We start from the raw sequence: 24497 nt of genomic DNA, 5'->3' as shown, positions 1-24497 counted from the left end.
TGGGGAAGCTCTTCCCCAGCTCCCGAGGCTATTTTGGCAGAAAGGGAATCCCTCTGGTGCCCGCACCAGAGGGATTCCCTAGGGTATGCCTCATGACGAGCTGGACTCGTCATGGGCACAGCGCGACTGTGCTCCATGACGAGTCCAGCTCGTCATGGGCATACAAGGGGTTAAAGGCCCAATCGTGCTTGGCTCACCACTTGTTTAGGCCCAGACCACTGTATGGCCTTGGCGTTAGCATGGTTGCCCACTGGTAATTACTCGAGATGCGTTCCTCTCCATGTCTTTGCCAGTATAGGCATTGACCAACTGCATACAAAATCAGTCTTGATCTTGCAACAAAATAAACAGTCCTGCCCAAACTAATATAGGAAGTCTCCTTTGAACGAGAACAGACATTCCAGACACACATTAGCCTTTTGCAACTCATTAGGGAGTTGCACCTAAAACCCATTGTGACACAGCAAACTTTGGATCCACATCTGGAATTACCCATGCTACTAAAGGTAACTCATCTTGAATGTAAAAAACAGCAGATGTAAATAATAGAATCACACACAACCATAGTTATCTCTATGGGTATATTCCATTTTATTTAGTGTCCCCAAAGCCCTTACATATAGAGTTCCTTTTAGGACTGGATATCTGTTGGAAATCACCGTCTGAATGCTTGCATGGTGAGTGTCCCCTCTAGTGCTTGAATAGTGCCAGCAGTATAAACATTCCTAGGCCTCGCCTACAGGAGGCTATTTATCTTTTCTCAAATACATGCTGTTTGCTATACAATACCTAGAGTATACTTTGGCCAGCTCCTTGCTCATGATTGGATTGCTTTCTGGCCAATCACAGTTTAAAGCTCCTTTTTTGATTTTCCTTCCTTTTCTTGTTTTTCTACCACAACTGGAGCAAAGCTTCTTTACGATCCCTTTGAATGGATGAGCTTTATCCTTCCACCGCCACCAGCAGGAACGTATCTTTTCATTTGTGTTTCATCACTCCATGGGAGCACATGGCTTTCCTCACTCTCTCCCATTCACACTCAGCTCTACACACGTGTCTGTTGCTCCCCAATGTCTCCAGTCCCAGGCCCCCCTGGATTAAAAGTTTTTAAAATGTCCTTTTTTATGCACATTGCTATCAGAGCACTCACCTTCCTTCTCGTCCGTTGCGCCTCTGCCCCTATACATTCTGACCCTTGCTTTATTGTTTTAATTTTTTTTTTTTTTTTATGATTGTCGTAATGGTTCATCAGCTGCACACTTCTTTTGGGCTCTCACATATATGTATTTCCGTCGCATCCACACACATACTTTTTTCTTAATTTACTGTTTCCAAAATGACCATCAGGTATCTTGAAATAGTAAATTCATAAAAAAGTATTCAAAATAAATCAATACAAGATGGTTGACCTTTATGAACTTCCACATGCACACATTCACAAGCATCAGCAGTCATTTGAGGATAGCATTACACAATGCCCCCCTCCCCCAAGTGCATGCATGCAGACGCACAACCAATCATCTTGGAACTATAAAACCACTTTTCAAGATACCCATGCACTGCTACCATCTAGTAAAACAAGCATTTGCAATGCAATAGGTCTGGCATTACTGAAAGTTTGAGCTATTGGTGTTGCTAATATTAATGCAACGCCAATAGCTAAAACTTTCAGTAATGCGAAAGCTATTGCAATGCAAATGTTTTTTTCTATTTAAGTATTTTTTAAGCAACAGTGGCACCCGCGCTTTAGCTTAAGATGTTTAAAGCTAAAACGCAGGTGCCCGCGATTCTAAGAAAAGTAAGGAAATAGAAAAAAAGGGCACGGCGAAGCATTTTTTTTCTATTTCTTTACCTCAGCAGCAACTGTACGAACTTGAGCTTGGGGGATGGGACGTGGATGACTAACTGGAGGAAACCCGAAAAGAGCAGTATATTCCTCTTTCTATGTGTGCTGCAGAATGCAGCATGCGTGACAAGAGGAAGTAACAAGAAAAAAAGGTATTTCTCCTTGTCAGGTCTCTGTCGGGTAGGCACATCATTTTAGCCCAAACCCAGATTTACAAGTATTTGTAAATCTGGGCTTGCATCAAAATACATGAGTGGATGCAAAGGGATGCCCATGCTGCACCCGTGTAACTCCTATTCGACATTAAGCAACACATGGCAGCGCTATTTATGCCCTAGATTGCGTTAATTTGTATTTACTAAACCATGAAAAGCCACATAAATCAACTTTGCACAGCTTAGTAAACGTTAAAATGTATTTTTTATCGAGGCTCCACCACAATAGTGACCCAAACCCAACTAAAAATCTTAGTAAAATTGGGCCTGTTCCATTGATAAACAACAGCTTTGCCTGCTGCTTCTGCGTATTACTTCCTACATGTGCAATGGAAGCTTACACAAAACTCACACAATTTTTCTAAATCCTATATTATGTATCGTGGCCCGGCCAAAACAAATTCCAAAACCTATACAACTAACGATAATCAAATCGACAGTGTCAATATATTTTGTTACATGGGCTTATTATTTATTTAGTTATTTATATTTATTTATTTAGAATTTTATAGAGCACGAACCAGACCCGTAAGGGTATCAGAGCGCTTTACAGGAAAGGCAAGTAGTGTACAAGGGAACTTAGAGGGTGAAGGTACATAAGGGATAACATAGAATGGAAACTGTTAGGATAAAAACAGGTAGATATATATTGCAAGAGACAGGCGGTCTCAGATCCAGGGTGGGATGCCCTGAGGTGCCAGGTGGGTGTCATCCGGACACCGGGAGAGCTCACAGGAAGGTAGCACAAAGTCGCTAAGGTGATTGTGATGAAGCGTAAGGAGAGGAATTTGCCCATAAGGAAAGTTTTGGCCTCCATTTTGAAGCATGCCAGTGACGGAATGTTACAGATGGCCGGCGGGAGAGAGTTCCAAATTCTTGGTGCGGCCCCTGAGAAGGCCCGATTGTACGGTTTTTTTTCTGCATGCGTGCAGGTTGGAGCAAGAGGTCTCTGGTGGAATGGGATTTTCTGGTTCCTCCGGATACTACGAGTTTTGGGCGAGGAATGCCGGTGAGATTGAGTATAGCGCCTTGTGAGTGATGCAAGCCAGCTCAAGTTGGATTCTGGCCTCGAAAGGAAGCCAGTTGAGAGCTTTAAGGTGAGGGGTTATGTGGTCGAATTTAATTGAGCCTGTTAGGAGTCTGGCAGCAGCATTGAGACAGGCTTTTAAAAGTAAAAACCAAAGGAAATGATGGACGGAGTGTTGAACATTGCAAGCACTCACCCCCAGTCAACTGATCTGGGTTTAATCCATCACCGTTCTTTAGCCCACTCTGCCACCCCAGTTCAGACATGGCCATATGCAAATCAGTCTGACCCTGTGCCTCATGGGAACAGTCCAGTCCGAACTGTCAAGCCATGTCTTCCCTGGACCGGAAACAAGCTTCCTAGGACCGGTTTCTGGCATTTCAGCTGGCTTCAGCCAGGCTTGCTTGAATCCAGTGGCAAAGTGAGCAAGGGACTCACGTCTGAGCATACCCTGCCAACTTATGGCGAACAAAGCAAAAACCAAAGGAATGTATGCTCAGACGTAAGTCCCTTGCTCACTTTGCCACTGGATTCAAGCAAGCCTGGCTGAAGACGGCTGAAATGCCAGAAACCGGTCTTAGGAAGCTTGTTTCCGGTCCAGGGACGACATGGCTTGGCAGTTCGGGCTGGACTGTTCCCATGAGGCACAGGGTCAGACTGATTTGCATATGGCCATGTCTGAACTGGGGTGGCAGAGTGGGCTAAAGAATGGTGATGGATTAAACCCAGATCAGTTGACTGGTGGTGAGTGCTTGCAATGTTCAACACTCCGTCCATCATTTCCTTTGGTTTTTGCTTTGTTCGCCATAAGTTGGCAGGGTATGCTCAGACGTGAGTCCCTTGCTCACTTTGCCACTGGATTCAAGCAAGCCTGGCTGAAGCCAGCTGAAATGCCAGAAACCGGTCCTAGGAAGCTTGTTTCTGGTCCAGGGAAGACATGGCTTGACAGTTCGGACTGGACTGTTCCCATGAGGCACAGGGTCAGACTGGTTTGCATATGGCCATGTCTGAACTGGGGTGGCAGAGTGGGCTAAAGAACGGTGATGGATTAAACCCAGATCAGTTGACTGGGGGTGAGTGCTTGCAATGTTCAACACTCCGTCCATCATTTCCTTTGGTTTTTGCTTTGTTCGCCATAAGTTGGCAGGGTATGCTCAGACGTGAGTCCCTTGCTCACTTTGCCACTGGATTCAAGCAATTCTGGCTGAAGACGGCTGAAATGCCAGAAACCGGTCCTAGGAAGCTTGTTTCCGGTCCAGGGAAGACATGGCTTGGCAGTTCGGGCTGGACTCTTCCCATGAGGCACAGGGTCAGACTGATTTGCATATGGCCATGTCTGAACTGGGGTGGCAGAGTGGGCTAAAGAACGGTGATGGATTAAACCCAGATCAGTTGACTGGGGGTGAGTGCTTGCAATGTTCAACACTCCGTCCATCATTTCCTTTGGTTTTTGCTTTGTTCGCCATAAGTTGGCAGGGTATGCTCAGACGTGAGTCCCTTGCTCACTTTGCCACTGGATTCAAGCAAGCCTGGCTGAAGACGGCTGAAATGCCAGAAACCGGTCCTAGGAAGATTGTTTCCGGTCCAGGGAAGACATGGCTTGGCAGTTCGGGCTGGACTGTTCCCATGAGGCACAGGGTCAGACTGATTTGCATATGGCCATGTCTGAACTGGGGTGGCAGAGTGGGCTAAAGAACGGTGATGGATTAAACCCAGATCAGTTGACTGGGGGTGAGTGCTTGCAATGTTCAACACTCCGTCCATCATTTCCTTTGGTTTAGGCTTTTAAAAGTGCCAGGGAGGTCTTGGGAAGACCTGCGAGGGTAGAGCATCCATAATCCAGTCTGGAGATGACTAGAGCCTGGATTGCCATTTTCAGGTCAGGAGTGTTGAGGAAAGGTTTAAGGTTTCTTAGGCAGCTCAGGTGATATCTGGCTGTTTTGGCCATCGAGTTAATGTGGCCACCCATGATCAGTCTGCAGTTTGGGTAATTCCAAGGGATTTAGCATAGTCCACTATGGTTTGCGGACAGTTGAGCGCTCAGATCGCCTTGATCCATTCCTGGATGTCAGGGTTGGTTTTAGGTGGGGAGATTAGAAGGAATTAAATTTGTTTAGTGTTAAGCTTGATCTGGTTAGAGGTGAGCCAATGGACAGTCAGCTTCAAGGCCTCATTCAGGGAAAGAATGTCCTTGGGAGAAGAGATTTTTATGTAGATCTGGGTGTCGTCGGCATACATGTGGAAGGAGATATTGGCAGTGCGTAATACTTCTGAAAGCGGTTCAAGGTAGAGATTGATGAGGGTGGGGGACAGAGTTGATCCTTGGGGGACTCCAGCCATGATCGGGGAGGGAGCGGATAGTTTGCCATTGATCAGGAATCTCTGAGAGCGATTCTTGGGGAAGGACCTAAACCATTCAAGAATAGGGCCATCCAGTGCCATCCTGGTTTTGAGGCGTTCAAGGTGTTTTTCATGGTTGACCGTATCGAAAGCCGAGGAAAGGTCTAGGAGGATTAGGAGACAGGTTTTGCCTTGGTCAAGGGCTTGGAGTACATCATCCACGATGTGGAGGAGGGTGGTTTCAGTGCTGTGACCAGGTCTGAACCCTTATTGGAAGTCGTCCAGTAGGTGGAAGTTGGTGATGTGTTGGCTCAGCTGCTGTTGGACACATTTCTCCAGAACTTTAGCAAGGAGTGGGATGTTGGATATAGGTCTGTAGTTGTCAGGGGAAGCAGGATCCAGCATAGGTTTTTTTAGGATGGGGATGACTTGGCCAGCTTTGAGAGAGTCAGGTATCGATCCTTGAAGGAGGGAGGCGTTGATAATTGCAGTCCAAGAAGGGATGATAGCCTGAGAGGCGGTAGCTAAGCAGTTTGAGGGAGAGGGTAATTGAAGTGGTTGTTTGGGTTAAGGGAGGATAGAAGTTTCGAGACTGAGTGTTCGTCATAGCCTTTGAAGTTGGACCAATGCGCTTGGTGTTTGGTGATGCCTGGGGGGGCAACGCAGAGAGCAGGGGCAGAGTCGGAGGAGTTTGGGAGAGAGTTGCGGATCTCAGTTTATTTCCTAGGGCAATGATCTTGTCGGAGAACAATGAAGAAAATTCCTCACAAGATATCAAAGATTTAGGGGTTTCTTTAGAGGTTTTTGACAGTTTGTTAGATTGGTGTTTGACCAATTTGAATAGTTTGCGTGGTCTATTCTTGGCATTCTCCAGTTCTGTTCTGAAAAATTCTTTTTGTTAGTTGATGATTTTCCTGTTGTAGGCATTTCTGGACTGGCGGAGAAGTTTTAGATGGGCATTACTGGATACAAAATTGAAATGGCAATTCTTGCTTAATACCTATGCCCAGTCTCTCAATAGAGTATTCCATAGCATTGAGGAGTTCTCTCGGCGGCCTGGCTGATCCCATATCAGATCAACTATCTACACAAAGCAAAATGAATTCCAACAGCTACCTTTGGTTGTGAGATCTGGGGATACAAGGATTGCAACCTGATTCAGGTGGTGAAAAATAAATCGCTGAGAAAGGTTCTGAGGTTGCACCAAAGTGTTCCAATGGAGATTGTGTATGAGGAACTGGGGTATGGTTATGTTACTGACTATAGTCAAGTCCGCCCAATAATATTATGGCTGTCAATATGGACCAAGGAGGAACTAGAACCTAATAGAAAGAGCTTAGGAGATTGCCTTCCTCTGGATTTTGGGCTTCATGTACCCTGGTTAAACTATGCCAAATGCACGTTGAGTAACTTTGGTAAACCAGTTATTTGAGAACCCAGAATCTATTACCAAGGCAGATGTTACTTGGGTTAAGAAAGCTTTTTTAGATAAAGTTCGGGAGAAGAGGGAGTTAATTGCTCTATCCAAGAAATCCCTTAAGCACTTTTGTATGATTAAATCTCTGATTCTTTCTGAACCATATTTGTTGCTTGATATGCTAGTTCACCGCAGGCGACTTCTGACCTATTTCCACTTGAAATTGTTCCCACAGTTATTAGTGGACTGGCACAAGCATTCTGATGCTTCGAAGGCCTTGCTCCTGCAACCATGCTACTATGTTTGATGCATTGCATATTGTTTTTATGTGTCCTAAATTTTCAAGATTACATTTTCGGTTTCTTCACCCATTGTTTTTAGCACAGTATTTTATGCAAGTCAGACCCGCAGTATTGTATCTTCAATTTTAGGCTCACCAACTGTCTGTTTTTATGTCTCTTGGTTTTTCTCTGGGGTCTTTCATTTATACGTATGAGATGTTGGGCTTTTACTCATTTGTGGCGACAGTTTCCTGATATACTGCATTTGTATTTGTATGTACTTTTATGATTTGTTTTAGTCAAATCCAATAAAGAATATTGATTGAAGTATTTGTAAATCTGGGTTTGCATCAAAACACAGGAGTGGATACAAAGAAATGCCCATGCTCCACCCATGCAATGCCCATGCTCCGCAATATAACTCCTATCCAACATCAAGTAATGAATCACAGCGCTATATATACTCTGGATTGTGTTATTTTTTATTTATTAAACCATGCAAAGCCTTACAAATCAACTTTGCGTGACTCAGTAAATACAGAAATGTATTTTTTTATCGAGAATCCACCACAATAGTGACCCAACCCTTTCTCAATATTTTATTAAAATTGCGCTTGAGTCTGTTCCTTTGATAGAGAACAGCATGGTCTGCTGCTTCTGGATATTGGGTATTGCTTCCTACATGTGCGATGAAAGCTTACACAAAACACACACGCACACACTGCTGTTTCATCCATGAGTAGATCCCATTCCACAGTGCAGATTTCCACAGAGCTTCCTCTCATCATCCCAGCATTTAATAAAGAGTATTTAACACTTTGTAACCCTGGTAAAAGAAAAGTGGCCATTTTATCAAAATCAAAGGGGTGGTGTAAGGGACATCACAAAATTGTACAGTTCTTTAAAACTACAGGGAGTGGCATGACCTCGCCTCCGACTCCATACGGATGGGCCACAGAGAAGACAGGGACTGCCTGCCCCAACTGTGATAGGTGAAGTACTTTGCCACTGGTGACCTGGGGTACGTCCTACTATGATTCTGCAAACTGTACCAAGTACATGCATCTGCACTTGACTTTCAGGGTAGTGAGGGTGAGCATCCAAAGGTTTCTCAGAGAGGTAGTGTGGTGGGCAATAGCTCAGGTTTCAAAAGTCAACCAAAAAACAAAATAATGTATTGCCCAGCCCAGCGCTTATCTTTTGGTTAAAAGAGAGTACTTTACTCACACAGCATAACATAATACTACACAGAGTAATTAGGAGTGTCAGACACAGAGTTGTAATCCTGTTTGCTATTGTCAGTGAGGTGCTACACCCTTTCAGTAGAAACTTGTAGAGTTTCTTAATGTCTACAATCTGTGCTGTGGAGTGTAACACAGGACAAGGTACTGATTATGCTTAGGTGCAGTTCCCTCACAATACTCCAAAGCTTAGATGTGCACAACAGTTCAGTTTGCTATCACCTCTTCAACTTCACCTGTAAATGTCTTAAGTTTGTAAGGCAGAATTCCTTTTGCTTCCTCAGTCTATCATTCCACTCACAGTTTAGGCTCTGAGGTGGCCTGCGTTATGTAGATGCTGTTCATCTCGTGTAGGGTGGGTGAATGCAATGGTGCTGCTCCTGCAGCAGTGGCTCTCACATTGCTTGGGGCCGTAGCTGTGGCCTCATTCAGAAATTGATGACTGAGCAAAATCAGCTTTGCAGCTCTCATGGCAGCACTTGTCTTTAGCTGTTGCAGCTTCCAGGTGAAGATGAGCATTTAGATCGCAGGGTGGCTACCAGGCCAGTTGACAGCAGGTGAGTGTCTTTGATAGTTTTAGCCAATCAGAGCGTCTGCCTTGGGAGCAACAAGGAATATCCTGTCCAAGTTCGGCATTGGCAGCACTAGGCTCTTGGGCATACAGCAGGATTCCTATCACACAATGTTCCTGTCTGTTTAAAAGCCCTAGCACAAGTATTGGCAAGAACCACTCAGGGAGAACGAGGGACCCCTTTCATACAATAGTTGATTCTGGATTCCCTCCCTTGTAGTTGCATACTTTCTCTAGTTGTTTCTCATCCCAGGAACATACTGAACCTCTCCTCCCGGACAGTCTCACCTCCTGCAGGGCCAGGCACACTCCTTCTTTCTTACAGCAGGCAATTAGGCAGTTCCTCAGGCAGCAAGATCAGCCTTCATTCAATGTCCCCTCCCCGTAGAAGACTTCACAGTCATGCAGACAACAAACCTGGTCACACAGCAGTCCCTTAAATACTCAGTGGAACAATCACTCCATTTGTCTTGAAGAACTTTGAATTGAAACAAAATGGGGTTGTTTGGATCCCACTTTTATACACATTTTCCAGAAAGGGTATGTGAACCCACTATCTAAGGTTTTAGAACTGATTTATGTTGATTCACTTTAAAATGTAATTTTGTGGCTGTTCCCCATGCACAGCCTTTGTGCAAGGCAGTGACTCTCGTGGCAGGTAGGCATGATGCTGGAGTTTCCAAAACAAGGCCAAACGGAAGTGTCAGATCTTGGCACCTTGCTGTCACCTGCCTTCATGAAGCAGTAATCAGGGACACAGACAAAAAAGGCAGGTCCTTCCTAGGAACCACGTCTCCTTGAACAGCAGGAACTGCAGTCTCACTTCTCACCCCTACAATAACTAAATGACAGTGCCCGGGAAGAACTAATCAGCAGTCATGTGATAACAAGGACCTCATTTAACCCCTTCCATGCTGCGCAGATTCCGCCGCTGTGCTGACGGAATCTTGCGCGGGCGTGGTCATGACGGAACGGTTCCGTCATGAGCACAGCTCAACCGTGACTCACGACGGAACCGTTCCGTCATGAGCACCGAAGGGGTTAATGTCTAAGGGTAGCCCTGTTGCCACCCTCTTCACCCCAGTGTCTTGGATTTTCATCCTTTAGCTGCCTTAATGCATTCAATATACTTCCGCTATTTAGGGAAACTGTATACATCATCCATCGTGTACCGTGCCATTCAATATTGATCTTCACTGCACAGACTCTCTCCTCACACAGAATCCTACAGAGTTCTGCCAATATACATGTGCCAGACATTCACTGCACGTTCACTCACACAACACACACATGTAACGCCAGTGCAAGGATCTGGGGTTCACAGAATAACAGAACTTTCCAGGGACTACCCCCACTACAGAGTTTCTTAGGGCCTCATGTAGGTGGGCTTGCATTTACCTCTTCATAAATACCGAATCATACCGATTCGGTATTTATGAAGTGGTAAATGCAATGTAGGTAATGAGTCGGTAAATATTACCGATTCGGAAAAATTCGGTAATTACCGAATCGGTATTTACCGATTCGGTAATGAGGCATACCTTCCCATTGATGGGAAGGTATGCCTCATTACCGAATCAGTAAATACCGATTCGGTAATGGGGGAGCACATGCAAGGGTGGCAGGGTGTCACATTGACACCCTGTTGCACCCCTGATTCGGCCATGTGTGCACATGTGGCACACATACATGCCCTAAGGGCATGTATGTCTGCCACATTGCACACTTCTAAGCGCTATAAAATGCATTTACACATCCATTCATTATTACCACCAACTATTAGTTGGTGGTAAATACCGACTCCATACAACACCCACACACTCCCCCTACATCTCATTTCTGTATTCGGAATTTACCGAATCGGTAAAATTACCGATTCGGTAATTTACCGAATACAGAAATGAGCCCCCTACATGTCACAAGCCTAAATACCGGTCGGTAACGGTATAATTACCGAAAATCGGCCGTTACCGACCGGTATTCGGCTACGTACATGAGGCCCTAAGTGTCTACAATATCTGGAGTGTAACACGGGACAGTAGATCACACTCTCCCTGACATAGTGAACAGGACCCGATCACACAAATAAGTCACAAAAACCTGGAACGCTGCCACCACTGCTCTATGTGACATACCCAGTATACCTATACCCTATATAAGGGCTTGGTCTGTGCACCTCCTCCAGGTCACAGAACATGTTCTACACCTCACATTACCAAGGACTGGTCTAGTCCTTTGTGCACAGGGCTAAACTAGAAGTCTAGATACCACTTTTCATTAAAGTCTGGAACTCACTGCAGAGCTACATGTCCTTTTACAATGCAGGAGACATTCCCATCCCAACATGTCACATTTAATATTACCCAGTCACCGCAGGATGTGATTTCATGCAAACTTCGCTCATTATAACATCACAGGAAGTGTCCTCATGGGAATGGATAACTTCTGCCAGTGACCCTGCCCCCTTCACCTTCAGGAGTTTGGTGAAGGACAACTGAATACCTGTTGTGGACCATGATACTGATAGCATTTTCCAAGCAGGCAAGTAAGCAGTGATTCAAAATAGGTAAAAGCCATGCAGCAACTAACTTCATGGCAGTTGCACTGCTTAACGAATTTTTGTGAGGATTGAGAACAGTCATGGGTTTTAAAGTAGTACGTAGGTATTGCAATCAGAAGCTGCGAACCCTAGGTGCATCTTAATCGACTCCTGGGGAGCAAACTACAAGTAACTTACTGGTATTCTAGAAGTAATTCTGAAGTATACTTGTCAACTGATCACAGACATCGACCTTCATGTTTTTAACAACATGTGGAACATTTATTTTCACAGGTTCTGTAGAATTGTTATTATTTCCCATTTTCAATTATATGTTCTCAGATTAGTCAAATTATGTTAAGTGTATTTTTTCAATAGTGCTACTAGAGTTTAAAATTGATTCAGTGAACTGCATTTAGTCAAAAAGTTCAATCTTTCAAAATTGCCTAGGTGTATTGTAGTAAAGAACTATTTTCAGTATATCTGTACACCTTTGTTACTTTGCGTTGAACATCATATATAACACTATAACACTACCAGCATAGCACCAACCATACTCTACTAATTAGGTTGTTGTCTCTTCTCTGAAACATATGATTATGCTTATCAAGACCTGTTATTTCAGGCCAAGTGAATTTCCTAATCTCCACTCACTTTCGTGTTGCCTTCTGGTTCAAGCAGAAAAACACTAAAAAGCCATTGGAATAAACATCAGTTCAAGCATTGTATGGAGATAGTTCCATAGTACTGCCCACTGCAGTAGAAATAACAATGCAATACTATCTCTTTGTCCCCAAATTGACAAGAATTTACACCATTTTTTATTTCAAGTTATACTGGTAGGGAAAATGCATTTTCAGTAAGAAAATTTGTTTATAGTTTCATTTGTTTTCACAGAAAAAAGATTAAAGGGTTCAAAATAAAAAACCTTCCCCGAGTACAATACTTAGCACTTTGATACAATGTCGAAGATGTTCACAATAAGGTACTGATTATTATAGAATGCCATGAATAATTATGGATTTCGTTTCCAATCGCAAATATTTGTGACATTAGGGTACACTGTTCTCTCCGATATATACTAGAAAATACATGGAAGATTAAAGATTTAGGGCCTGATTTAGATCTTGGCTGGATATCCTGCCTGTCGACATATAAATCCCATTATACCCCATGAGATTTATATTTCAGCGGACGTGATATCCGTCACCGCTGGGACGAAGTAACGTGTTGTCAAGATCTAAATCAGGCCCTTAGCCCTGGATCAGGCATGCTTGTACTGAGAACATTTCCACTTTTTAGGATACAAACAATATGGGATATTTGTGATCACGCTTTTGAACAAAACAATTTACCACTTTTCCATGAGTCATGCAAAATATATTATAAAACAATATGGCCACTGGAAAATACGGTCTTTTCCAGAGAAAAATAGTTTTTTTCTCAGAGGCAATTAGTTTCACATCAATAGAATTTATCTTGAATTGCTATATATTGATGAAGCACTGTGTAGTAGAAGGACACAGTCATACTATTTCAGACCACAGAACACAACAATGGGACTTCAGAGGGGATCAATTCTGTTAACTTGTTAACTCCACTCTTTCAGAAAGAAAAGTCCACAATATGATCCCACCATTCTGAAATCAGAGGACCCAGGAATACATTTAGAGCTTCCGAAAAGTGTACACCTCAGCTACTATGTGACAGTAATAAACATTTACTTGCAAATTAAATGAGGAGCAAGTTGACAATGATATATCTGGACCTTTAAACCTTTGTATACCTCTTTAAGTAAAAAATATATTAGAACACTTATAAACAGTCTACGACAACATATTGAGATACCAACTTTCTTGTTGCTCCTTTATTTTCAATAGGTAGCACCAAATACCGAAATTTAGGAATCTGTCAAACCTTAAAATAAATGCACCAATCACACAAGACAACATTCATACATGCAGTTCTGTGCCGGGTAAGCAACATATATACTTTTTAAAAGGTGAAGATCTAAAACAGACCGTTTTTACAGGCTAATTCCTACAACACATTCAACTGGCATAGACTAATTTTAACCCTAACATTTTAGCTCTTGCATCAGTAAAATGCTCCAAAATGAGGAATATTTATCCAAAAAAGTTTCCAGTGAACAATGAGAATTACTATTATCTAAAAAACACCCACTTTACCCTTTTTAGTGGGTTTGTGAGGAGTATGTCACATATAAAAATTTTGTCTTTCACTTATTATAATAAAGTATTTATTTTTTAGAAGAGAGCTTTGACCTGAATGTTACAAGAAATATACTAGACTAACCTTTTTTTTTTTTTTAAATGTATTTATCCTTTTATTCACATGACATAAACATCTTACATAACAGTGCGGGCATTCTTCTGTACATCCTTTATTTTTGATCTTTATATTTTTCTCCTCATTCTCCCCCATCCACCCTCCCCCATGGGCACACACCAATTCCTATCACCTCCTAGACCAGAGTTTGTTTATTCCTGACTCTGTGGCGGATTCTCGTAATGCAATATTAATAGATAAGCTGTGACTGGGCCCCATACATCATTTGGTCGAGATGCTACCAGCAGTTCTTCCGCATGCACATTTAACTAATCTCTACAATGGACAATATCTTTTATCCATTGTTCCACCCTAGGAGCCGCCCCTCTCCCCCAGAGCCTAGCCACCCATCTCTTGGCTAATAGTGTTATTCTACTAATTAATTTCCGATTTCCTGGCTTTAGAGTGTCGACCAGACCCAATAGGCATAGCTGTGGGGTGCAATGTATGCATTCACCCACCTTTTCGGACATCACTTGTACCACCTGTATACAAAACCCATAAATAAGTGCGCAGGACCAGGCCATGTGCATGAAGTCTGCTTCCAGTGTCCCACATCTGGTGCATCTAGAATCCACCTCAATCCAATTTTATGCAGTTTCAGTGTGTGTAATATGGCTGATGTAGGTATTTGAAATGTATTATCCTCAGATTGCAGTTTGCCATGAGCTTCCCAGTAAGTCTGAAACATGTCTCCCAGTTCTCCTGTGTCAAGGGTGGGTCCAGTACTTCATTCAAACTGTCTAGGCCAGCTCCTACGCTGTCCTTTGTCTCTCTTTGAGATGTCTTGTATAGTTGTGTCACAAGGTGTTTACTTGAGCTACTTGGCAGCATCATCTGTAGTGCATCTAGTGTGTCAGGGTCATCTGGGAATTGCAGGTATAGTGATCATACCGCCGCTGGGACTCTAATGTATGTAAACACTACCAGTGGTGTCTGCGGCTGTGATGTCCCAAATTCATCCTGTGTTAGAAGTGACCCGCACTTGTATAGGTCTCCTACTGTGGTTAGGCCTGCATTTGCTAATATTTCCTGTGCTTTCGGATCTTGTGTCGCTGATATCTCAGGATGAGATATCAGCAGCAGCGCTGGTGCATACATAGTTGTCTTCTTCGCCCTAGCGCAGTGTGCGCACCAGTCCTTTGATGTGCTATGAACAGTGTTGATGTCTAGTCTGGTTATCCCTGGGCGCTCATATAGTAGTATCGCCGTGAGGGGCGTCGAGTGTATGTCATCGTTCTCTACCCCCAGATGTGGCAGATATTGTGTAGGGAAATACCAATTGTGCGCGAATTGCGCTTGTGCACTGAGGTAGTATAAATGCATATCCGGAGCTCCCATTCCCCCCTGTTCGTACAGCGATGTCAAAGTAGTCTAGATGCCCCTGGGTTGTTTGACCGCCTATACCCACCCATGCCAAACATATCAAACGTACAAAACGTGTTTTTAGGGACTTAAAGAAATCTATTGTCAGCGCTACAGGGATATTGACAAACAGGTACAGGAACCTGGGTAATACTACCATTTTCATGACCACTGTTCATTCGGCTAATGAAAGAACCAGCTGTATCCATCTACCCACTTGTTTCTCCAGCTTCACCATTGCCTTTCCGTAGTTTTGCCTTATAACCATTTCTGGGTCTCTATATCTCCACACACCGAGATATTTGATGGGCTCGAGGCTCCATTTTAAGGGATATTCTAATATGTGTTGTACTGTGATTTGCGTGAGGGGGAACACCACTGATTTGTTCCAGTTGATGCTCAGTCCGGTATACCATTCGAATCGCATGTATTTTCAAATCAATGGTGCCAGTTGTGTTTCCGGATCTCATACATACAGGACCATGTCATCCCCATATAGGGATCTGGCTAGGCGACGCTGTCCAAATAGCATGGCTGCGTCCGCGTATCTCTGTCGTTTCACACATGCCAATGGTTCCAGTGCTAGCGTGAACAGTATTGGTGATAGGGGGCAGCCTTGTCTAGTTCCTCTATAAACCCTGAATGGTTCGGAGATTTCAGCATTGACATGTATTCGAGCCATTGGGTTACTATATAACAGGTAGATCCACTGCAGAAATGCCAGCGGCATCCCCATGCGCTGGAGCACCGTGAACATATAGTCCCATTGTTCGGAAACAAATGCTTTGACGGCATCCAGCAGCACCGCTACCACCTTAAGCTTCGGATCCAGTTGGTGCAGGACGGCAAATAATGTTCGTAAATTATATGTTGTTGAACAAGTGGGCACAAAACCCGATTGGTCTGGTAGGACTGAGTTGGGCAGGAGTGGCTTTAAATGCATAGCCAGTATCTTAGCCAGTATTTTTGTGTCTAAATTTATTAGTGACAATGGTCTGTATGAATCACATCCTTCCGGCTCCTTATCTGGTTTTAGCACCGTGATTATTAGGGCATCACGCAGTGTCGGTGGGAGTATCTGTTTTTCATATGCTTCCATATACATAGCATGTAGATGTGGCGCTAGGGTGTCTGCATATGTCTTGTAAAATTTGCTTGGTTAAGCAGTCCCCTCTGGACGCTTTCTCATTAGGTAAGTTGCGTATGGCCTCTACCACCTCCTCTATAGTTATTGGCTCTATCAGGTATTCTCTCTGGCTGTGTGACAGCCATGCCAGAGCTTTGTCCTCTAGGTAGCTAGTGGTATCTTCCACACTCACCGGCACCCACGGCCCATACAATTGACTATAAACATCTGTAAATTGGGATAGGATGGCCTGAGTGTCGTGGTACGCATCTCCAGTTGTATTTGTTATTTCAGTAATATGTGTTTGTTTCTTTGGTTTAGCAATTTTCACTGCTAAGGAGTGTCCTTGCTCCCCTCCCTCACCATATGATCTTGCTTTCCATTTGTAGTACCTCCTGCCCACCAGGTACATTATAATATTCCCTATGAGATTCCCTCATTTTTGCCAATATCTTACAATCTGGATTTCATGCATATCTCTAGTCTAATATTTTCAGTGTACTTTCAATATTGCCCAAATGCATACATAGCGATTTCAAGACTCCGGCCTGCACCCCAATGCATTCTCCTTGAATAGTGGCTTTGAAGGCTTCCCATAATATCCTGGCTCCTTCCTATGATCCCTCATTTTCTTGAAAATATCTTACGATTGTGTTCCCTATACTGTCTTTAAATACCATGTGTAGTACGGATGAGGCCTGCAGTCGCAATTGGAAGGGCGGACGCCTATATGTGGGGATTTGGAGCTCCAGCAGAACCGGGGCACGGTCTGACAGTGTTCTCGGTAGGTGAGCTACCTGTACCGTCCACGTGCATACCTCCCACGTTGCTAACCAGTAATCCAGGGAGACCATGTGTTATGTACTGCCGATATGTATCTCCCTTCCCTAGTATCTGGATTGCATGCTCTCCACACATCCACCGCCCCAAAGTCAGACATGTTGTCTCATCACCTGGGCTGCCCGTTTCCCTTGCTACACTGTTGTGGCCGATCTGTCCAGCTCAGGATCTATGTACATATTTAGGTCTCCTTCCCACAGTGGTGCCTCCACCTGCAATGTATTTAGCCCCATCCATATTTTGGTATAAAATTCAGGCTCGTCGACATTTGGGCCATATGCATTAACTATTGTCACTCTAGTTCCCCCAAGGCATCCCTGCACTATAATATGTCTCCCTTGGTCATCTGTTTTGGTGTGTGTGAGCATGAAGGGAGTGTCCCTTTTTTATAAGCAAAAGTACCCCCCTGGAGTAAGAGGAGTAGGATGAGGCAATTCTTACTGTCGCTCATCCGCTTCCTGTTTTGTGTTCCGTGGTCCGTGCTAAGTGCGTTTCCTGTAATAGTGCAACTTGTATTTTGTTTCGGTCCAAGTAAGCTAAAACTTTCCTCATTTTCTTTGGGTTATTGAGGCCTCGGACATTCCAGGTCAAGAATCTAAGTTGGCCCGGGTGTCTTGTCTCTAATTTATTTGTGGCGTTTGATGTCTGTGGGGAAGCTTGTGGGTGAACCAGCAAGGAGATTCCTATTGAACTTGCAGTGTGATGCATTGCCCCCACATACAACAACTACAACCTCTCCTCCCCCCTCTCCCACTTCAGCACCCCAATCATGCTAAAGCCAACCCATGCGCCCTTAACAACCCAACATTTATACTTTAACATTTGGGGTATACCCTCTGAGGGTCGCTAGAGGCCTTATCTCCCTCCAGGTGTACGGAGGTGGCCAAGATACCGTATTCATGCTGTCCAATGGGTCAATCTTCAGTTTTGGGGACCACTGTTTTATATTACCCGTTATTCTTGTGCTGTATCCTTAAAGGCAACAACAGATATCACATATCAACATCTGTGTGGGTCTGCTTGGCCGCCTTACTTTGGTTCTGCTTTGGCTGTGCTGCCTCTACTAATTTATTGGTTAATCATCCTCCCTTTCCAGGTTCTTCGACTCATTGTATGTTTCACTTCTGTTCTCCGCATCCTGCTGGGCTGATTTCTGGTTTCTACTCGTCGCCTGTGTCGTCTTTGGGTCCAGTTTCTTTCCATGTGTTGCGCTTGTCCCAATGTGCTTTGATATACTTCATTGCCGCTTTGGGAGTTGTGAAGATTTACTGCTTGCCCCCTAGGTCAATTGGCAATTGCGCTGGGTACAGCATCTCATATGGTATTTTTTCTCCCTGTAGTTTCTTTTTCACTTTTGTGAATTCTTTGAGTGCCGCTTGAACTGTCGCTGTAAATACAAGACTTACCTTAATAACATCTTTCTTTTTGAGAACACTAATGTTGGCAATTGTTGGCTCAAAATAGTTCTAACCACATGCCTTAGTATATAAGGGTAGGCATTACATTTGCGTAGTGCTGCTCTCAATGAGGCACGGTGCCATTGTTCACTACCCAGACATTATCTTCAGTTCACTTTTCTGTTAATCCTGAATGCAGGTAAAATCACCACCCTGCTCCAGAAACTTCCCCAGTACTCAGAAGGCATCGACAAATAGCTCATCGTTTAATCAGTGGCAAGCCAATTGTTACTTCTATAGAAGTAATCAGTACTTCTGAAGTACTGATTAGGTTGGAAAGTCACATGGCCAGTCCAGCACAGCACCAGAGACCTTTTCTCTGAGTATGGGTGCCTAGCCAATCAGCCAAAGTAGTGTACAGCATCAAAGGAGAAACTCTAGGCAGTTAAGTGAAAACTTCCAGAATCCAGGAAACATATTAGTATACGCATATTCTTATTGTATAGCCTTTAGTGTAAGTTTTTACTTTGTCTTAGAGACTGACTCAATCAGTTCTGCATCTTCCAATTTTGAATATAATCTCCAAACAACTATTTTTATTTCGTAGATTTCAGATTCGATTCAGCTATTTACGATCTTGGTATATTGCCCTCGCTTTATGAGCATTACTGCAGGCATATAAATGCCCTCATAAATATCTTAATAGGAATTTACACTGAATATGTCATGGAGTTGTGAGATTTGGTGTATACCAGGTCTCACCTCTTCAAGTTTGAATGCTTGGGCACAACTTACCTATGCAAATATTTATTGATGTAGTACAAAACACGTGGGTCAGAGTTAACTTGCCCTATTTTTACAGTATTTTCGTCGAAGAGAGTCAATATTACCATAGGCTGAAGTTCCCTATTGTACATCCTCGCACTCAGTGGAAATTGTACTCACTTGGCATTTGTTCTCTGATCATTTGATTATTTCATACCTGGATAATATTCTCTTCAACTTCTGCTCCAATTAACTATAGAAACATAATACTCTGGGTTTAAATTGTCAAAATATATTCTCCTTTTTCTAGGAACAGAATAACACAACAGATTTAGTCCAAAGCAACATTCAATATGGCAAAATAGTGAAATGCTCTTGCTATCAGGAATGAAAGACTGCATGAGTTTTAATAAAGGCTTCAGACTTGGTATGTAATTATCACACTAACTATCAAACTATCTTGCAAACACAGGGTCCAGCATCTAACTAAAACAACCAGGTCTTCAAAAGTTTTTTAAAGTTCGCAAAGTCTGAACAAGTGCGGCTGTAGTGCGGAAGTTGAGTCCAAGCTGAAGGGGCAGTGAAGGAAAAGGGTCTTCCGCCAAATCTAGAAGTGCAAATGCGGGGGACGGTCAGCAGGGCTTTGGTGCTAGATCTGACATTTCTAGCGGGATGATAATGACACAGTTTGTTCTTTGAGTAAGTGGGGGCCCTACCCATCGAAGACTTGTTGGTAAGACAGCAGAGCTTGAAACCCGCATGTTTCCTGACCGGCAGCCAATGTAAGGCTCCCAGCGTAGGAGGTGAGGGAGAGCCTGCAGTACGGTTACAAACTGGGCAAGCTGCAGTATTTTGCACCCCCTGAAGTTTGGATAACAGAGTGTCATTGGGGGACACTAGCAGGGCATTACCTTAGTCAAGCCAACATATTCCTAATGCTTGAACCAGAGATTTTCTAGCAGAAGATGGAAGCCAAGGAAATAGTTTCTTCAATACCAGCATGGTGGCAAAGCAAGCACCACAGATTCATAGATGGGTTCTGAACTAGATTGATACCAAGGTTTTTCAAAAACGTTTGCTTGGGAGGCTGGGCTGCACCAAGTCAGGGGGCCACCAGTCAGATGAAAAGAGCCACTAGGATTTACCAAACAACAGTTTCTTCTTTTTCTCACTGTTCAATTGGAGACAGTTCGCCGTCATCCAGGCAGCAATCCTTCTCATGCAGTCTATGAAACAATGTTTTTCCCCATCAAGGTCCTGGCCAAACAAGATGATTGGCTGGGTATCATCTGTTTATGGTAAAACAACGAAGCCACAAGATTTAACAATCAGGGCGAGGGGGCCACATAGATGTTGAGTAACGTATGGCTCAACAATGAGCCCCGGGTGACCCCCTTATTGATGGGAATGGTGCGAGACTTGAAAGAGCCCAGAGTAATCATCTGTGTCCGGCTATCTAAGAAGTGAACAAGCCATATTAAGGGTTTACCACTGATGCCTGTCTCACACAACCTGCAGATAAGTATTGCGTGAGATGCTGTATCGAAGGCTGCTGATAAGTCCAGCAGCAGCAGCATGGTGGAGAGCCAGCATCTAAGGATAGGTGGATGGTATCAGTAACGCCACCAACACATTCTCAGTGCTATGGCAAGCTCCGAATCTAGATTGGGAGGAGTTAGTAACCTTATTGTCCTCCAGAAATGTCCTAAGATGCTTATTGACTAGACTTTCCAAAGATTTTGTCAGTAGTGGGACAAGCGAGATAGGACGATACTTGGATAGGTTTTTTGGAGCTGCGAAGGGATTTTTTTATTATTGATGTAGGGGAAGTTTAACTGTGTCTAGGTATAGGTTGAAAAGGGTAATGATGGTAGGTGCAATCATGGTCAACAGACTAGCAGAGTTCCTTGGGGGCATAAGTCAGAGGGAGAGCATGATTTGGTTGCTTGTCAACAGCTCCTGAATTTGATCTAAAGTAAAAGGTTCAAACCTATCTAAATAAGAAGTAATGTCAGGAGGGGGCATACTGAAGCTGGTTACATTTATTTGACTTGGGCAGTTGGTAAAATTCTGGTATATGGCATCTATTTTCTCCTCAAAGGAATCTCTTTAAGAGTCACATAGTTGTGATATAGGGTTGGCATAGTAACAGGCACGCGACTTAGTGAAGCCATTGAGCACTTTAAAAAGTTCTTTGGACGAGTTACTCACCCGCTCAATTTTACTAGAAATATAACTTTTCCAGGCTAATCTGATTTGTCTCTGATACCTGGTAAGTGCTAACTTATAGGCTTCTTTATCTTCAGGGATTTTGGATTGCCGCAACCTTCTTTGGAGCCTTTTACAGTCGGCTTTCATGCTACTAAGTTCCACGGAGTACCACAGTAGACACAATCTGATGGTTCTTTTTCACAGGATGGAAGTGTAAAGGGGAGAAAATTGTTAATACGCAGTTAATTAGCCAATTACTGCCCTGGATACATAATAATTCGCAGACAACTATACAAGTTAGTACACAGACAGATGGTACAATGGGTGAAGGAGTGCATGAATTGATGGCTAGATTAATTTGCTAATGAATGAAAGGATGAAGAGTGCAAGGGCAGAGTGTGGGGGCAAGAGCAGTGTCGGAGAAGAAGCAGCATAATTACAACATGTTCTCATTTACTAAATCATTCTCTCAAGCTCTAATACACATTTTTAAATACAGGGAAGATGTTGCCTCTGCTGACGGGCAACCCAAACGGGTGACCTTGTAGGCACATGAGCCCGACCCAAGTATTTTAAAAAAGGATAGCTTTATGTAACTAATGCATGTATATATATTTTATCTTTATTACATTAGGATTATATTGATTATATTTGTACCATGCAGTTCTACTCACTCTTGGCTAACTCTGTGCTAAATTAAAAATCCATTTTAAAATGCTCACATATATTCATAGGTAAATAACTAAAAAAAATTAAAGTTGTAATGTTTTTCTTACAAAAGTACCCCAGTCAAAAATGTATATGGTATTGCATGGCTTTGGCTTGGTATGTGTTTAGTAGACAACTGGCAGCTGTAGTTTTAAACAGAATTTCTACAAGTTGCTCGCGACTTTGTCCTACCAAACCTTTTACAGATTTCTTTCCTATCCTGTTGGTGGGTTTAGCAGTCAATCTCAACCATGTAAAATACAGAAAATAGCTTCACCATCCACATATTTGTGATCTCTAATTTCTCATTTGACTCCTCTAGGGACTGACTGGGCCGGAGGGAGCACCTGGACCTGGTGGGCCACGAGGACCAAAGGTAATTACAATTGTGATTGCGATTTAAGTGTACATCAAACAAGCTAGAGAGCCGCTAAGCCCTCAATAGAAGCCGCCTACCAAGAACTGTGAACCATTTTATATAATGAGTTCATTTGACTGTAGGGTGTGGTCTTCTAGAAATAAATGGTCATTTATAGAGTGTGTTAACTCGAAAGCATAGTGGATGCATTGTGGAATTTTCCAAAAAGAGGCTTAATGCAATATATAGACATAGTTGCAAGTTGCATCCCTTTAAATGAGAATATTATATATGCAGAGTGTGGACTTGGCTGCATGCTGAATCTTTCCATAAACAACACGGCATGAATGAAGGGGACAGACTCAAGAGCTTGGAGCATTTTCTCTTACAAGAGGCTAGTATGAAGGCAAGATGATGGCTCATGTACATTGTGGACCCTTCTAGAAATAGAGTAGCAGAAATGTAAACGCAAGTTTACTATGGATCCATCGACAAAGAGACTGACATGAAAGTAGTGTAGGTTTGGGTACATTGGTGCATCCCTTTATAAAAAAGACTAGAATAAATTTGGGGCCAGACTTATTATTCTTTCATGCAGCAAAATGCCACAAGTCACCTGGCGGCACGACGCTGCATGAAAGGGAAAGGACAGAAATGTGCCGTATTTACCATTTACTGTAAATTCCTCTCCTTTCGTAGCACTGGTGCACTTTTGGCTGGCTGCCTAGCATTGTAGGCAGGATTGTTTTTGTGTCTTTCTGCACAAAAACAATACTTTGAAGCATGTTCCTATTTCTACATGTGCAACAAAATGCAGTACACATAGAAAGAGGAAAGAACTAGGAGAAATAAAGATATTTTTTCTCGTAATGCCTCACCTGGGGAGGCGTAGCATTTTGACGCATTCCCAGATCTACCTCTAATGGTAAATCTGGGGATGCCAAAATCCATAGGTGGATGCATGGGACTACCCACTCTCCACCCATGGAATGCCTCCCTGCCGCAGAGTAACGCACTGAAGCGATTTGCACTGCCTTGCGCTACTATAGATTTATCAAACCATGGAGGTCCACGCAAGGTGGCCCTGCATGACTTGACAAATTTCATTTAAGTTTTGTGTCACCCTTGCGCCACATTGCATGGTAGAAGGGTAACAGAAAATCTTAATAAATCTGGCCCTTGGAGTATAGAATCGAGAAAAGGGGACATTTTTCTGGAATATAGTGATCATGATTGCAGTGTTTAGATTCAGATGCATTGATTCTAACCTGAAATTAAATCCTTACTTTATGGTGAAACTGTAGAAAATAACAGTTTGGGAAATATTTAATACAAGGGGCATATCTATGTAAATGTGGCACAGTGCAGCACAGCATATCAGCTTGCTGCACTGCATTACAGTAGAAGTGTAGGAATGCGCCATATTTAAAATAATACGGGGCATTCCTATCCTTGACCCTAAACTGGCACCATTTTGGCTGTCTAGCTTCAACGCAGGCCCCCTTGCACCATGTTGCAAGTGTGCCTCTGTTGCATGCAGGATTGTTTTGGTGCAGAAGGGGCACTTTCCTGCACATAAACAATCCTGAGAGGCATAGTCCTCTTTCTATATGTGCTGTCGAATGCAGCACACATAGAAAGAGGAAGTAACCAAGAGAAATATAGATATTTCTCCTCATTACGCCTCACCTGCGAAGGCATAACTTTTTGGCACATTCCCAGGTTTACTAGTTCTCGTAAATCTGGGAATGTGTCAAAAACATGGTAGTTGCGTGGGAATACTGTCTGGGATGAGTGTTTGAAAAGTTTCAGCACTCCGTCCATCATCTTGTTGTGTTTGCTGTGTTCGCCCCAAGTGGCCACGGGTATGCCCAGACAGGAGTCCCTTGCTCACTGTGGGC

At 43.3% G+C, this 24497-nt stretch overlaps 1 protein-coding gene across 1 annotated transcript in view; it reads left to right on the top strand.

The window, feature by feature from the left end:
• COL9A1 (collagen type IX alpha 1 chain) overlaps nt 1-24497 on the top strand; it is a 377557-nt gene that overhangs the window by 191110 nt on the left and 161950 nt on the right. Inside the window, exon 11 of the mRNA XM_085610911.1 lies at nt 22561-22614. Within this exon, the coding sequence (XP_085467037.1) occupies nt 22561-22614 (54 nt within the window). The remainder of the gene's footprint in view (nt 1-22560; nt 22615-24497) is intronic.

The sequence above is a fragment of the Triturus cristatus genome, chromosome 6, assembly GCF_964204655.1.
Source record: "Triturus cristatus chromosome 6, aTriCri1.1, whole genome shotgun sequence".
Taxonomy (NCBI): domain Eukaryota; kingdom Metazoa; phylum Chordata; class Amphibia; order Caudata; family Salamandridae; genus Triturus; species Triturus cristatus.
This window is presented reverse-complemented; position numbering and strand designations above follow the sequence as displayed.